Consider the following 16,957-nt stretch of genomic DNA (forward strand, 5'->3'; position numbering starts at 1 on the left):
ACAGCTAAAAGTACACTTCATGTAGCTTTAAAATATCCACTAAGAAAGATTAGTGTAATGAGAGTTTTACAGGAATTCTCAGGGCCTAAAATGGTGCCTGAGATTCAGCAGGCTTTCTATAAACGTTTGTTCAATTGATAAGAATGAATCCAGTCCACCAGAAGAAGCCCAGTTACATGACCTGCTGGGGAAAGTCCCTTTCGGAAGTTGCATGGTTGACTGTGTGATTAAGCACATGTGTTTGAGGGGGCAGAATTCTCACCATCCTAGCCAGCCTGCCACCAAAACCCTACTTAGAGATTTGTAACCACAGCCCTTGCCACGTGAACTGGGGTGTGTGTGTGTGTGTGTGTGTGTAGAATGATTATTTTCTTCATTTAAGCCTATGCAAGGGCATCTCTTGTGACAATGATTGTATGCTGACTCACCTCACAATATCTGCAGTTTTAGCTCTTGAATAACAAGCAAATTAAGAATTAAACTCTGCTACCAAAAAAGCATAGATCCCTACTCTCCACAGAGGGACAGAGTACAAATATCATCTTCATTCACACAACACAGGAAGATATACACACTCATATACATGTGTACACACATACTGCACACACTTAAGGCAACAGATGCCTCTTCCCTACCCCGATCTGTGCCAGCCCTGTGTGATATCACAGGGGCACTGGACTCTAGATGAGTCAAGCTGGAGCTTCTGGGAACACTGCCACAATGACTGCAATACCCTGAATCTTTGTAGCTTTCTGCAGAAAGAAAAAGCTTTGGCCTGATGATGATGATTAGTTTTTCTACTCTGCAGCAGCCAGGTGACTAGAATTCAGCCTGATGATAGCTTCTGGTAATTCCTGGAAAGAACAATGGTTTTTTTTATGATCAGCAGAGCCCTATACTTGGCCACTCCACTTCCACCTCCAGGGCTCTGCTAAAATGTTCTTGCGGAGGTCACCAGTGATGCCTATTTGCCAAACTGCACATTTTTTCTTCAGTCTCCTTTTACCCCAACTTCTTAACCCACACAGACTGCTAGCTATCCACTAAATCTATCTACTTTTCCTCCTGGGTACCTGGCTAGACTACATGTCCCGGCTGTCCTTGCAGTTAGGTGTGCCTGCGTGATTGGGTTCTCGCCAGTAGAAGTGCTATGTGCTCCTTTCAGGCCTGGTATTATGCTTGATGGGTTCTGCCTCCTCCTTTTGCTCCTCCAGCTCTTTTCCTCTCCTGGTTATCTGGTATGGGGATATACTCTCAAGGTGACCCCAAAAAGTAAGGATTAAAAATGTATGGTTGCATCAACCTGGGTTCCTGAATAACTTCCTGGAGCAGAGCATGCCCCCAACATACACACACACACAAACCCTGAACTGGACTTTTACAAAGAGTGGTAAACTTTTTGTGGGGAGCCACTACAGATGAACCTATTTGTTACCCCAAGAACTATCCCTGATTTCTTGAAATATATTTTTCTTTTACTTCCATGACACTACTGTCTCCAATCCTCCTCCTATCTTTCTGACCATTCTGTCTCACTCTTTAAACTGCCCAACCCTTAGACTGGGGAATTTTCCCCAGGCCCTCTCATCTTTCCTCCTCTCACTTTACATGTTTCTCTGGAAGGCTCGTTCTTCCGCATGGCTTCACTTACTATCAGTCTGTTGATGGTCTCCAAATTTATCTCTATTCCTTATTTCCAAACTCGCTCGCTTCCGCCAGAAAACTTCCTCATCGCCTGCATTCTCCTTAGTCAACTCCTCCAGGACCCCGACTTTAGGGTAACTTTAACCATCCCTTCTCTCTAACTTCCCATCCCTACTCAACTACTCAGACCTAGTAAGTGTACTTCAGAAATGTCTCACATGATGCCCCTCCCTCACTGAAGTCTCTCCCTCTCTATTCTACTGCCTTAGTTCAGACTCCATCATTTCTTCATCTCTGCAACAAGTCTCCAAATGTCTCACTACTGCCTGTTTCTCCAGCCAGGTCATCGTAACCTTGGTCAGAATTCCTGAACAGTCCACTCATACACATAAAGACCTTTCCTGGATCTCTATTGTCATTTTAAGTTATAATATTAGTAATAATCATAGCTATCATTTAAGGAGGGCTTCCTATATGCCAGGTACTGTGCTAAATGCTTTACATTAACATTTATCTCCTTTAATTCTCTAGACAATTGTTGAGGTGGACACTGTTATTCTCCTCTTAAAAATGAAAAACCACTGAAGTAGTATATGTAACTTGCTCATAGTCACAAAGTTATTAAGTAGTAGAGCTAAATTCAAACATAGTTTAGTCTGATTCTAAGACCTACGGGCTTAACTACCATGCAAAACTGCCTCTAAGTTACACCAATCTTGTTAGTATGGTACATGAGGGCCTTTAAAATCTGGCCAAAACCAACCTCTTCATCTTCATCTCTGCTCCTTACATTCTAAGAACTAGACCCTTGGAACTTGCTACCGTTCCTCAAATGCTTTGCCCTTTCAACATTAAAATTACTGGCCAAGTATGGTGACTGGTATAGGCAATGCTCAAAACTAGTTTCCCTCCTCCACTCCTTCATCACTGCTACTCATATACATTCTGTTTCTTCTGCTTGTAATTTCTCTTCCCCTTTCTATGCCCAGCACATTCTGAATCAGGTTTCAAAAGTCAGTTGGAATATTTCCTCCTCCCCTGTTAAGCCTTCTAGAGCACCCTAGGAAGAGTCAGTTCTGCACTGCTTTGCTCCCATAGCATAACTTTAACTCTTTCATTATGGTCTTTAACCCCTCATATTGCAATAAATCTATCTATAAGCCTATCTCTTATTAATCTGTTATGAACTTGTTAGGGTGGGGAAATGTCTTATTCACCTCTGAATCTACAGCCCCTAGTAAACATAAAAAGTCCTCAAAATCACTGCTGAATGAATAGTATTTCAATGAATGATATAAGCATATTTCATACATGCTCTCATTTTTTTAGTTAGCTCTCCTGAAATCTAATTCTAGCCCCTGATATTATTTTACATAATTGAAAGTGGAATGAGAAATATGCTAAGCATGACAAAAATCCCTCAAAACGGTTTAGAGTTGTGCTAACCAATATGGTAGCCACTAGTCGCATGTGGCTAGTAAGCACTTGGAATATGGTAAATGTGAATTGAGATATTCTGTAAATATAAGATAAACACAAGAATTCAAAGATTTAATTTTTTAAAAAGAATGTAAAATATTTCATTAGTAATTTTTACATTTATTACATACGTAAGTGGTACTTTGGATAAAATGGGTTAAATAAAATATATTATTAAAATTAATTTCCTTTTGCTTTTCTAATGTGACTACTAGAAAATTTTAAAATTATATATGTGGCTTGCATTATATTTCTGCTGGCCAGTGCCAGTTTAGAGTTTATAATTTTATGAGGGTAGTCAGTGTGGTTTGGGTAGGCAAACACTGGCCTGGTGAGTCAGGAAACATTTCTTTCTCTATTTCTTCCAAAGCCACATACCTAAGGCAAAAAGGAAAGAAAGAAGGAAGGAAGGAAGGAAGAAAGGAAAGAAGGAAGGGAGGGAGAGAGGGAAAGGAAAAGAAGTTACATTTTAACAAACAGCTCAGTCAACAAGTTAATATATCACATGACCACACGTTTGGGGAATCAAAAAATCAAAATCATTATCTTTTCAACTTAATTCAACCAATAGTTATTCAGTCTTCTTTATATGACAATAATTTCTTAAGCATTAATCAAACACGGAGAAGGCCCTGGCTGTGTCTAGAATTTAATATAAATGGGAAAAAATATTAAATGACAGCTAATACACTAGGAACCTTCTAAGGGAAGGCATTATCCAATAGAACTCAGAATAAGAAGGGACTTATATTTTATTAATCTATAATAGTGACATTTATGAGAGGCCACCTCAAATTCTTACTGAAGAGAGCTAGAGAAGAAAGAGAAGGAGATACAGACAGGAAAGGGATGGACAGGAAAAAGAAGGAAAAGAGAAGAGAGAAAAGGAAAGGAAAGGAAAACAGAAAAAGAAAAAAGTTCAGAGTCCACACTCTCAATTTATAATGAGTATTTAAGTTTATTTTTATTAGGATAAAGACATTTCTACCACATTTGGCTCTGTGGTTCTTAGAGATCTTCTAGTCTAACTTTTAGCTAATTATTTAACTCTGATCTGACAACCTCAACAAATCAATGGAAGCCAAGCTTTGAGAATTTTACTATTTTCTAAGTTCAGTCATCAGTATTAATAAGGTCTGTATTGTAATTATATTCCACAGTCAATTGTTTAAATTTCTTGGTAGCAGAAAGAATTACATAATTGTCATTGCTATTTTACATGAGGTTCATTTTATAGTAATTATAATGTCAGTAGTTTTATTGTTATGCAAATAAAACATCTGGGAAATCTGATTGCTATTTACTAGATATTTCCTATGCAGGTTATTATAACTATAGCATGGTATAGTACAAAAAGTAATGGTCAGAAAATTCAGAGATTTGGGCTTTTGTTAGCCTGGGCCTTTGTTTTTCTTCACTTCCAAATCAAGTTGTAAAAATTACGGCTCTCAACCTCCCAGATTTGTTGCAAAAGGTATTATTTCATTTTTAAGATAAAAAGTATATAGTTCTTTCATGTAATCCAAAGCCACAATGCTCATTCCCATCTCAGATATTAAAGCCTTCAAAATTATCTATAGTTTTCCTCGGTGTTAATAACCTGAAATTGCTATTGTGGAATCAAAGCATGAAAAATATTTCCTCACCATTCTTCATCTGTTCAACCTCACAGAAGTGCGTTCCCGTGGGGGTGTGAATAAATGCGTGGACATGCTTAACTCCATTCTGAAAATTAGAAAAACAGTTGTTTCCAGTAAAATTTCAGCATATGTGATAAAGCCAATTTCTTTAATTAAATTGAGAACACAAATAAGTGAGGTAACCTTTTCAAAACGCTTCCAAGAGACTTCTTCCATGTAGACTTGAGCTCGGATGACATGGTTAAAAGAAGAAAGGAAGTGCTCACAGATACTCATAGCAAAGGCTTCTATGCTTTTGATCTGTAAAAAGAAACAAGATGTTAATGATCAGAAATACTTGCCCCATTTGAAAATAATTTTTAAATACCCATGGAGCTCTCTTTCCTGATCAAGTGCTTTTTAGAATCAGAAAAACAGGGACTTAGACTCTTGAGAGATGAATTCGTCCTCATCCCAATTTTTCACAAGAGTTCCTCAGTGTAATCGATTGCCATCATCAGGTGACTCTATCCTGTTTTTAAAAGAAAACTGTTTTACAGGAGAGGATGTATCAATCAACAGATGAGCAACAAGCAACTTAACGTTCAGATTCTCCTCAGGGTGGGCTCACCCATCACCTACGGCAACTACGGTACTCAGTATACTCCATAATACTCTGGCATCTTTATGAGGTTGGCAAATAGACGTCCCAGTTTCCTAAGGAAAAATGTTAATGAAGGGCCACTGCAGCCTTCTTGCCTTGCAAACAGGCCTTTGACCAACCCCAGCTCTTCACCCGCATAAAGCATCTCCTTACTTCCACACAAATTTTCCATATTAATCTCTTGGCAATATTTTATGGTCCTAGCACAGCCTACAGATTATTTATGGCTTTGCTTATAATTAAGGTGGACTATTTGTACAGGTTTCCCCAGGATAGTTCTGTTTTATACCTATTGTCCTAGAATAATAATAATAATAATAATAATAATAATAATATATTATTATTATTTATAATATATTATTATTATTATTATCATATTTTCAGAGGGAAACCAGCTGGGATGTGTTTTTCAGGGGCTGGGTAAAGGGGCCACCAGGCCTCCCAACGCTGGTAGGCAAGGACCCCCTAAATCTGACTTAAGTTAGAGATTGATTAGTTAGAGACTAGCTGAGCACCAGTTAGAGATTGGGCTCTCTCTACCACTCTCTCTTTTTTTTTTAAGATTGGCACCTGAGCTAACATCTGTTGCCCACTGTCCTTTTTCTTTTTCCTTCTTCTCCCGGAAGCACCCCCAGTACATAGTTGTATATTCTAGTCACAGGTTCCCCTGGCTCTGCTATGTGGTATGCTGCCTCGGCGTGGCTTGATGAGCGGTGCCATGTCCGCGTCCAGGATCCAAACCTGGGAAACCCCGGGCCGCTGAAGCAGAGCGCATGAACCTAACCACTCGGCCATGGGAGGCCCCCAGCATAATTATTAACAGCATCTTATTTCATTCCCAAAATTTTCTTGGTTTGGATAAGAAATTATATTGTCAGTCTATCTATAATGAATGAATTTAAATTGTTTTTAACATCCAGGTCCATTCCTTCACTTTGATGCACCTCTCACACAGTACAGGAAATATAAGAAGCAGTGTTACCTGGCCTTCTTCAATAATGCAGTACAGAAGCCTATTTTCAATTTTTTTTAAGAGAGCAATGTCTTTTCCATAGCCTTGTCTATACTTGCTAGGCCATTCTGATTAGCAAGAGAACGTTCAGGGTGGGGGCTGGCCCCGTGGCCGAGTGGTTAAGTTCGCGCGCTCCGCTGCAGGCGGCCCAGTGTTTCGTTGGTTCGAATCCTGGGCGCGGACATGGCACTGCTCATCAGACCACGCTGAGGCAGCATCCCACATGCCACAACTAGAAGGACCCACAACGAAAAATATACAACTATGTACCGGGGGGCTTTGGGGAGAAAAAGGAAAAATAAAATCTTAAAAAAAAAAAAAGAGAACGTTCAGGGTGGAGATAGGCCTTACAGAAATTAAATTCAATTAGTTTGTTCATTTCATGCATTATGGGTGTGGATTTCAGGCAAAAGCATGAAAACCGGAAGCTCTGTCTTTTTAGACTTCTTAGCAAATAAAAAAACGATCTTGAATTGCCCAGAAATCTGCTACTGGTCCAGCACAGCTTCACTCACACTTAAACCTAAGGTGGAAGTGCTCGAACATCAGATTCTATCAGATCTGAGACCCTTTTGAAGAGTACAACTAACTCCACATGTGGATACTAACTGGGGTGGAGTTGGGAAAATTAGGAAGGGATTAAATGTTGGACAAATAGATTTCAAAATGTTTCTTATACTAAAGATTTTCTTCTATAGTATCACCAGGAAGAGAAATGGTACTTTCTTCGTCTATAAATACACACCATTCTAAAAGAAAGAAATAAATGATACGACAAAGAAATGCATGACAAAAACGGGTTACATTCTATTCTGAAATCCTCAGGGCCTTGATCTTCTGATGATCCTAAGTAAGAGATAACATGTAAATTTGTTAGACAGGATTCTCTACCTAAAAGATGTTATAGTGAGTTGAGAATCAAGAAAAGAACAAAAAGGTGAGTTTAAAAAAAGCAAACTTTTCTATAAGGCTGAGAATAGAAAAGGAAAAGTTTTAAATAGCTTACTGTAAAAATAGGGTTAAAAAGTAAAGGGAGCTTGAAATAAGCAAGTAACATCCTCATGCTATTGTATAGGGAATTGTGCATCACAATAGGCAGCATCTAAGAAGAAGGACGCATACCCCCTTGAACTTTGCCAAGACGTGAACTGTGTTCTTGATGGTGTCTGTAGGGATGATGTCTGAGTTATCCCCATGGAGATACTCTTTTTTGGAGCTCAGAGTAAGTTGCACTGAAGCTGCCACCTCTTTAATGCTGTGATATTTTCCATCTCGCTGAATATGGAGAACTTTTATCATATCCTTCCCATAGCCAGTTCGGACAAACTCCACCTCATCATTCTGCAATGAAAACATAGTTATCTTATTGAAGAAGGCTAAATGAAAGCAACAAGTCAACCACCATTTCTTATGCCTTAATCTTATCACATAATTATAAAAGGTGAGAGTCATAGTATTCATGAGACATTTCTACCATGAGACAGAGGACTCATTTGAAGAATGGGAGAAAACAGATGAAAATATATCAGATTGGCCTGAAGACAGGCAGGTAGATGGATTTCTTGATAATAATAAGTAATAATGATAATTATAATTACCTCCTGGGCCAATCTATTTACTCTGTCTTATGTAATCCCTGCTCACTTAATCTTATAACAGCTCTGTGAACTAAGATTATTCCCATTTTACAGAGAGAGAAACTGAGGTTCAATGAGTTTAAGTGACTTGCCCTATTTCACATAGCTAGTAAAGGACAGAGCCAGGATTCACACTCTGGTCTGTTGACTCCAAACTGTGTACTCCTAACCACAATGTAAATTGCTTTTCTTCTATAAATTTTTTTACTATGTTAACTGGAAATAATTATATCCCCCTTTTTTTATAGAAAGTGATATTCTGGAGAAAATACCCTGTGATCAATAAAAACAATTTGAAAATTGCTTCTTCTACTGCTCCCAGGAAGAAGAGCAATTAATGACAGGGTCCAGATTACCTTCAGGAGTGCAGAGCCAGGGCTGTCTGGCTGCAGAGAAAGCTATGCTTTTAGCCAAGAGACATTTAATAAAAGCATGGTGCTTGACTCATTAGTACCCCTGTCTAAAGCTGGAGCCCTAGCTCACGAATACGTCCATCTCAGCTGCTAGTATCTACAAGACTTGTCCCTGGGCTTTGCTGGTGTTTAAGAGAAGATACAGGAGGGAGAAAAGGGAGAGAAAAATCTATTTTATTCAGTATTGAAATTGAACATTAAAATGGTAATGAAGCAAGGTGACAAAAATGAATTAGTAAATCAAAAACAGCATGCCGTGAGGGTCTAGGGAGGGTCACAAAGAAGGAGCCTCGCCTGTTAATCACACACAGGCGATATGCTCAGTATGCCAAGGGCTGCCTAAAAACCCATTGGCATAAAAAAATCACCAGATCCTCTGGGAGGAATTTTAAAATACTAGCTAACATCAAAAATTTTTGTTATGTTCTTAATCAAAGTTGGGGTGAAGAGGTGTCGTAAATGTTGGGGATAGAGCCTTGGAAGGCATGCTGCTATTGGCCACTGAACACACCCTGAGGGTGCGCAGTATCTGAATTCAGTCCTTCCTTTGTGGGAGGGACACATTTAAAGGGAAACTCTCGGAGGGGCCTCCCAGGAGCCTATGACTCAGTCTCTGGGGGACTCATCTTCAGGAAAAGTGTCAATGAGAAAACCTAAAGAGCAGACTTAAAGAATCCTAAGAACTATAATACTGACAGGGAAAGAGGCACTGTTGTGTGGTTGCAGTGGCTTTGGAATCAGATTAGGTCCAAATTCTGCCTTGCTACTTATAGCCTTGTGACTTGCAACAAATAATTTGGTGTCTCTGAGCCTCAGTTTCGCCATTTGTACAAATGAAGATAACTCTTCCTACTTGTAGAGTTGCTTGTGAGTGTGAAAGGCCTGGTTCAGTCCCTAGTACCTAGCGGTGCTGGGAGGTCCACCCCAGCAATAGTGGCCATGTGAGGCATGGCTGTGGGACGCAGCAGCAGCAGCAGAGATAGCAGAGGGGACCTTGAGTAAGGGCATCCATTTTTGGAGTGGAGAGCACTGCTGACAGCAGCAGGAGGAAGACTCTGGCATGTCTTGAGCCACAAGGGACTCTACCTGGGGGAGGGAGGCACTTTGCTTGCTTGGGGCCCCTGGATGGCGTGGACTGAGATCCAGGACCAAAGGTCTCTGGGATCACCCATCATTCCCAGCACACATGAGGACTCAACACATGTTACTCCTCAGTCCCATCCTCTGCCACTAAATACCCAAGCTATAGTACGTTAGTCTGTGAAAGGAAGTAGTATCTTTGTGATACATAGAAAGATTAAATGATAGCCACCCTTCCTATTCCCACCACTGTTCACCTCTCCAGCTTCCTATCTTGCCACACCCCATTTCAAACTCATCTTCAGCCATCCTGAGTTAATTGTGGTTGCCCAGGCTCTGCATGCTTTCTTTGCCTGTAGGCCAGATTTGCTACTCTTTCTTTCTTGAACACCCTTTCTCTTCCTCACTACCCAATCACCAAACTCTTCACCTGCCTAACTTCTTCTAGTCATCCATCAAGTCTCAGATATCACTTCCACCAGGTAATCTGCCCCAGACCTTCAAGTCTGGGGTAGGTGCCCCTTCTATGCACTCAAAATACTCCATTACTGCCTTATCAGAGTCTTTATCAAATTGTATTGCGATTGCCTCTTTATGTGTCTGAGTCATTCAAAAACAGTAAACTATGAAAGCAAAAACAATTTCTATCTTGGTCACCATGGCAACCCCTGTGCTCAGCACAGTGCCTGGAACATAAATAGGTGCTTAATAAATGTGTCATGAATGAATGGATGGTGCACCACTATCTCCACCGCTTGTGTGACGACACAGAATAGTTAATGAAAACACCCAAAAGATTTCAATACAGGAAGCGCTGCTTCAGCTCAGACCCCAATCAACAAGTTCCTCTTCCTGGGAAAGTGGGGAAGGCACCTTCCACCCTCTGATCACCACAGCCTGGAGATCACAGGCACAGCTGGCCAGAGAACAAAGGCCCAGGAATGGTAGAATTGAGTATAGAGAGAGTCAGTGATGCAGCACCAAGTGTCCATGTTGTGAGTGAGACAGAGTGTCCAGCAAACTGTAGCCGTCCTGGAATTCATGCAGGAAGGTCAGCACTCCTTAGCAAGCTCCTGACTAGGCCTTCGCACTCAAGCAAAGCTTGAGTAATCAGGTCTACTGAGAAATGAGTCAGAAAACAAAAAAGACATAACCATCTGAGGCTGGAGCAGGATGAAACAAGAACAGGGTGGGACACCAGGAATCTCTCAGCAGGACCTGACAGAACAGATAATGGCCCAGACCAGAACCGAGGCTCTTTTTCTCAATAAGACCACCCCCAGTTCTGTAGTCAGAAATATCAGAAGTAGGTGCCAGCACCCTATTGTGTAGAATGCACAGTATGGTGCAGAGATCCATGTCCAAGACAACTGCACAGTAAAATATGAAGGTCACTCTCATCTGGAGGGAGGGCAGGTGGCTGAGAGGATGGGCTCTCGGCTCTGGACTCAGGCAGGCCAGTGTGAATCTTTGTTCTGCTACCTATTAGCTCTGTGAATGGAGGCAAATTTCTCTACCTATAAAATGGGAATAATAGTAGTGCCCATTTCTCAGGATTGCTGTGAGGACTACATGAGAAAAAACATAAAGCACTTAGAAAACAACCTAGTAAGTGTTCAATAAATATTAGCTATAATTATCATTGATAAATAATAATTATATGTCAAATTTTGCATCAAAGGGTCCTTCCAGTCACCATTAGAGATAAATATCGAGACTGTAGACCAATCCAGAGCCAGGGGCTGAAATCAAACACTGCGGCTATGACGAGGCCTACTCCTGCCTTCACACTTTGGTTGTCTTTCCTCGGGCTTGTGTGGCTTGAGAAAACAAAATTACAAAAGGAAACTAAATTTCTGAGAGTAATTCTCTAGACAAAATACCAACAGGAATCAATCTCCATCTGGCCCTACACAAGAAAAATCTCCTTTTCTTAGACATGTCTTGAAATATAAAGGGATGGAGAATCATTACTTGCAGGCAACAAGAGAGTTGGAGCTGGAGAGAACTCAGAGATTTTAAGTGAATCTTAAGAATTTTCACTTCTGCAATGAGATAGTGAGTGTTGTCTTATTTCCAGGGCCACATAGAAAGTGATGTAGGTTGTCACTACAGGTCCAGAGGTTCTTAGCCTCAAGTCTGTTAACCTATAGAAAGCCCAGTGGATGTATCTGAAGCAGAAAAATATTAGGAAAAGTTTTATAAATTTAATAATAAAATGATTAAGGGAAAAATTCTATAAATTTAAATTTTAAAATGACTAGAATTTTCTCTTAAGTCATCATCTCTGTCTTTCATAAAAGAGAAAAATACAGAAGTGCTAGCTATTTAGAACCCATCACACAACGCATACATGTACCAGTTCAGTTGCAGCGTGCTGTGATAGATGGAAGAAATGTATATGAGACAGCCTCTCTCTCTCTGTCCTTAGAATGTGGCTGGAGAAGTTCTTCCAATTCTCTGCCCAGGTTTTTCCTTTGCCTGGCTATTTTCTTGGGCATTCACGAACAAAATGCTGAACTAATACGAGAAAAAGCAGTACTCATATGAACAATCTTAGTATCACTTTAGTGGATCTTAACAATGCATAACAACAAGAACAACAATGGTGACTAATATGGGCCAGCCCCATGGCTGAGTAATTAAAGTTCTGTGCCCTCTACTTCAGTGGCCCAAGTTCATGGGTTTGGATCCCAGGTGCAGAGCTACTCCACTCATCAGCCATGGTGTGGAGGTATCCCACATACAAAGTAGAGGAAGACTGGCACAGATGTTAGCTCAGGGATAATCTTCTGCAAGCCAAAAAAAAAGAGAGGAAGATTGGCAATGGATGTTAGCTCAGGGCAAATCTTCCTCACAAAAAAAAAAAAAAGGTGAATAATAACCATGGAGGCAGCTGGTATTTTTTGGCTGCCTATGATCTACTAAATGTCAGACGGAAAAATATTGATATCTAGTAGAAATGTCATGTTGCTTTAGGCTGTAGAGTGGCTTATTTTTGCTATCAAGGGGGGATATGCCCTGAGTTATGTTCAAAGTGTGACTCCAGGGGCCGGCCCCGTGGCCAAGTGGTTAAGTTCCCACGCTCCGCTGCGGCGGCCCAGGGTTTCATGGGTTCGAATCCTGGGCGCGGACATGGCACTGCTTGTCGGGCCACACTGAGGTGGCATCCCACATGCCACAACTAGAAGGACCCACAACTAAAAATATGCAACTATGTACCGGGGGGCTATGGGGAGGAAAAGGAAAAATAAAATCTTTAAAAAAAAAAAGCAAAGTGTGACTCCAAAGGGATTTGTCAAGCAGATGTTTCAAGAACAGTACAATAACTCATATGCATAATATTGGTAGAAAGAAAGGGTGACCTGTTACTTAATGAAGATTCCATTTACAGGTACTCACTTATTTTCACACTTGTGCCTGTTACAAAGGAAGAGAAACTCATCATAAAATGCCAGGGGAAATCCCACCCTGCTTGCCAGCCCCTCCACAGCACCAACGGCCTTAGGACAGGGAACTGGACCAAGGCCCTCAGGAGCCTCTAGGATTCGGGGCAGGAAACCTCACAACAAAGAATTGATGGAGACCTCCAAAAAATATGGTTGGAAGAAAATTTTATGGAAATGCATATATTGAAAGATGTCTCTTTCCTAATGCTTAGACTTGAAAATAAAAATAACAGTAGCAACCGTTTAGTGAGGGTTTGATATGTGTCAGGAAATTTGCAAATATTATTTCCTCTAATCCTTTACAAGACCCCTGTGAAGTAGGTATTATTATCCAAGTTTACAAAGGAAGACATTAGGATTAGCTAACTTGCCAAGGTCACACAGTTACTAGGTGAGAGAGGCAGGAGGAGACCCAGCCCATTTGCCCCCAAACGACGTGCTCTTTCCTACTATGTCACAGTCCCTATACCCCATTGATGGCCAGCCCCTCCACTCACTAGGGAGAGAGAGGAAGCATTCTAATCCCAACAGAAGGAGAGAAAAGGCCATGCTACTCCAGAAACTTGCATTTCTATATCATTTAATTTTAAAATTGCAGGTCCACCCATTGGGACCTACATTATCTTATCTATTTCTCTCAAAAACCCTGTGTTTTGGTAGAAAGAATCCCTATTTAAAAAAAAACTAGCTCAGAGATGTTAAGTGAGCTGCCCAAAGTCACATAGCTGACAGACAGACTAGGATAGTGGAAAAAGCCCTGCTAAGATTGAAGAGTCTTATTCTATTTACACTACACTATGCAGAACTTAACACTGAGAAATGCCGCTTACCCAATCTCACTTTTTCTAGCATTTCAGTCATTTTTTTAAAATTACAGGAGAATTCTAAGCTTAGTAGATTCTATTTATTGCAGGAACGGTTAAGCTGTGAAGTAAGGGGAGAATCAAAGGGTGATTGCCCTTTGGGGCAGGATGAAAATTCAGCTTCATGCCTTCAACAACAGAGCATTATGTTTGAGGTGAACATTGACTTTTATCTGGATTAGGACCATTGAAAACACCAGTGACGTAGGTTTATTTGTAGCCATTAGAATCCTATCACCAAAGGACTGTTTTCAGTCCATCTGCAAGGATAAGGAAATAGCTGTATCATGGAAAAAAAGAAAACAAGGCGGGAAGAAACCAGCATTCAATGAGTGCCAGTTATGTGCCAGAGGCTATGCACACAGCATCTTACTGAATCCTGACAGCATTCTGTGAAGGTACAGATCATGAGTCCGACCTCTAGAAAAGGAAGCTGATGATCTTGAGGTTAAATGGTTTGGTCAAAACCACATGGCTAATGAGAGGCAGGGCCAGACATGCAAACCAGATCTGCCTGAGTATTTTTACTATAACCAGCTGCCTCCCTGACAGAATATTATAATGAAGTTCTTTATAATGCGATTTTACCTACGTACCCACTTTTATTTATTTCTCTGATTAGATTTAATTCACTCTAAATTCCTCATAACCCCAAAATAGAAGTCTCTGAAAACTTTTTTATTCAATCCACACATTCACCTATATTTATTTAGCTCCTTCTCCGTGAGAAGCACAGTGGTAAGTGCTGGAGATACAACAGCAAACAAGGTAGACACTGTTCTGCCCTGATAGAGATTGTACACTAGAAGAAATTTTCAGTAAAGAATCAGAAAGTTAGTACTTTTGGCTTTGCAGGCCATATAATCTCTGTTGCAACTACTCAGCCCTGCCGTTACAGCATAGAGTAGCTATACATAACACATAAATGAATGGGTCTGGCTGTGTTCCAATAGAACTTTATTTACAGAAACAGGCAATGGGCCAGATTTGGCCCACAGGACTGCTGACCTTTGCTCTCTTGATGAAGCCTCAGAAAAGCAACCAAGTAATTAGAACACATCGCAATAATTATTCTAATTGAAAACGTACAGTGAGCTCAGGGACTACAATGCACGGACACTGAAGCCAAACTGAGATAGAGATCAAGGATGGCTTCCAGGAGGAATTGGCATCCACAAAACCACCTGAACAGGGAGTAGGAATTAACCAAATAAAATTTTCTGGCCCTCTTCCATTTATTCTACTTATGTTTTCCTTTGACCACATATCTTATGAACAATTCTTTATTTTACAAATACCTGCGTCATTTTGCTTGTCTCATCCCTTTTCATCAAAATAATTTGTCTCTTCCTCTTGCAACAAATACATCAACTTTTTCCTTCAGTTGTTCACATGGTAGATTTTACTCCATAGTACATCAACAGTCTTGCAAAAGTTTCAAAAAAAATAATTTGAACTTAAACAGATAAATTTTATGTTATATAAACCATACCTCAAAAAGCTACTGAAAATAAATAAACAAAGCCAGCAGCCTGACTCCCAAGAGTCCTCACAGGATGACTGAACTTTAATGAAACCAGCACAGACACGGGTCTGGAGAAACCCAACTTTATCTCAATCTCAAAAAATTCTCACAGGTAAAGCTTCAGAGAACATGAACTCACAGGCAAAAATCAAAAGTACATATGGTAGCAAGGTATCATGAGAGAGAGTCATGGAAAACAACAGATAACAAAGTCTGATCTGCAAAGATTTCAGATATTGAAATTATCAGACACAAAACACAAAATCATATATTGTATGATATATATGATAAAATCATATATTGTGTATTTTATAGAAATAAAAGAGAAGATTGAGCATATCTTCTTGAGATAGAGCATAATTTCTCTTGAGCAAGAAGCAAAGAAGCATAAAAAGGAAGAAGTAAATTTGAAAAAGAACCCAATAGAACATCTAGAAGTGCATTAACAAGTGAATTAAGAAACAGATTAGGGGCCGGCCCAGTGGCGCAGCGGTTAAGTTCGCACGTTCTGCTTTGGCAGCCTGGGGTTCGCTGGTTTGGATCCCGGGTGCGGACACAGCACCACTTGGCAAGCCATGCTGTGGCAGGCATCCCACTATAAAGCAGAGGAAGATGGGCACGGATGTTAGCTCAGGGCCAGTCTTCCTCAGCAAAAAGAGGAGGCTTGGTGGCAGATGTTAGCTCAGGGCTAATCTTCCTCAAAATAAATAAATAAATATTTTTAAAAAAGAAACAGATTAAACACAACTGAAGAAAGAATTATTTATTTGGAAGAGATAGATTAATGTTGCCAAAGAGGGAATTAGAGAACTGAAAGACAGATCCCAATACAGAATCAGGGATTAATGTGTATGCACAGGAGATAGAATATATGAAAGAAACATAAAATATACTAGAAAAATACACCGAGATTGTGGAAGAGGCACAATTCGAAGATATCAAGACTGAGATTTTCCAGAATTATTGAATGAATGAGTGCAACTCTTCAACTGTAGAATAAGAAGCCCACTGCCAAGCGAAGCACTCTTCCTTCTTCAGTATATTTGGCCAAGTTACAATGAAGACACTTTCTACTATTTTTAGAGGTAATCATGTGAAGGTGACGTGGTATTTTTCATAATATTGTACTACTTGGGCTTCAAAACTGGGTAATATTGTGAAAAACATTCTGTGCAGTTTGCATTTTCTCCATCCACCAAATTTACTCTGTCTTTTTCCACATTACTTTGCTGTTTTTAGTAAAAACTGGGACACACTGGAATCTAGACTTTAGGGTAATGTTGAAATCCATGGAGCCCTTCAATGTCCAGTACAGTGTTCAACACCTAGTGGCTGCACCAGGAAGGTTGTTGACTGACAGTCAGCATGATCAGGTCAGCAACAATGGAGGATAAGAAAGCTTCTTGAAAGCAACATCTGAAGGAAAGTAACCTAACAGCATTTTTCCAGACCTTGAAATAAAATTGGACTTAGCAAAATCCATCTTAAAACGGAGGTCCCCCAGCCCAACCACAGAAAGGGCTCAAGTTGTAGTAAAAATCATCTTAGCTAACATTTATGGATCATTTACTA

The 16,957-nt window shown here is 40.1% G+C and overlaps 2 protein-coding genes across 5 annotated transcripts in view; one reads left to right on the plus strand and one right to left on the minus strand.

Moving 5' to 3' along the window:
* The window catches only part of DNASE2B (deoxyribonuclease 2 beta), a 97,944-nt gene that overhangs the window by 64,876 nt on the left and 16,111 nt on the right, over positions 1–16,957 (plus strand). The window lies entirely within an intron of this gene.
* LOC124229712 (uricase) overlaps positions 1–16,957 on the minus strand; it is a 30,872-nt gene that overhangs the window by 12,718 nt on the left and 1,197 nt on the right. The window contains exons 2-5 of one of the 2 annotated variants that reach the window (XM_046645047.1): positions 11,908–12,068; positions 7,541–7,759; positions 4,947–5,063; positions 4,770–4,848 (exon numbers count right to left, since the gene is read on the minus strand). In XM_046645047.1, coding sequence (XP_046501003.1) covers positions 4,770–4,848; positions 4,947–5,063; positions 7,541–7,717 — 373 coding nt within the window. In that variant the 5' untranslated portion in view covers positions 7,718–7,759; positions 11,908–12,068. The remainder of the gene's footprint in view (positions 1–4,769; positions 4,849–4,946; positions 5,064–7,540; positions 7,760–11,907; positions 12,069–16,957) is intronic. The other variant, XM_046645046.1, reaches the window with a different exon arrangement.

The sequence above is a fragment of the Equus quagga genome, chromosome 18, assembly GCF_021613505.1.
Source record: "Equus quagga isolate Etosha38 chromosome 18, UCLA_HA_Equagga_1.0, whole genome shotgun sequence".
NCBI lineage: Eukaryota > Metazoa > Chordata > Mammalia > Perissodactyla > Equidae > Equus > Equus quagga.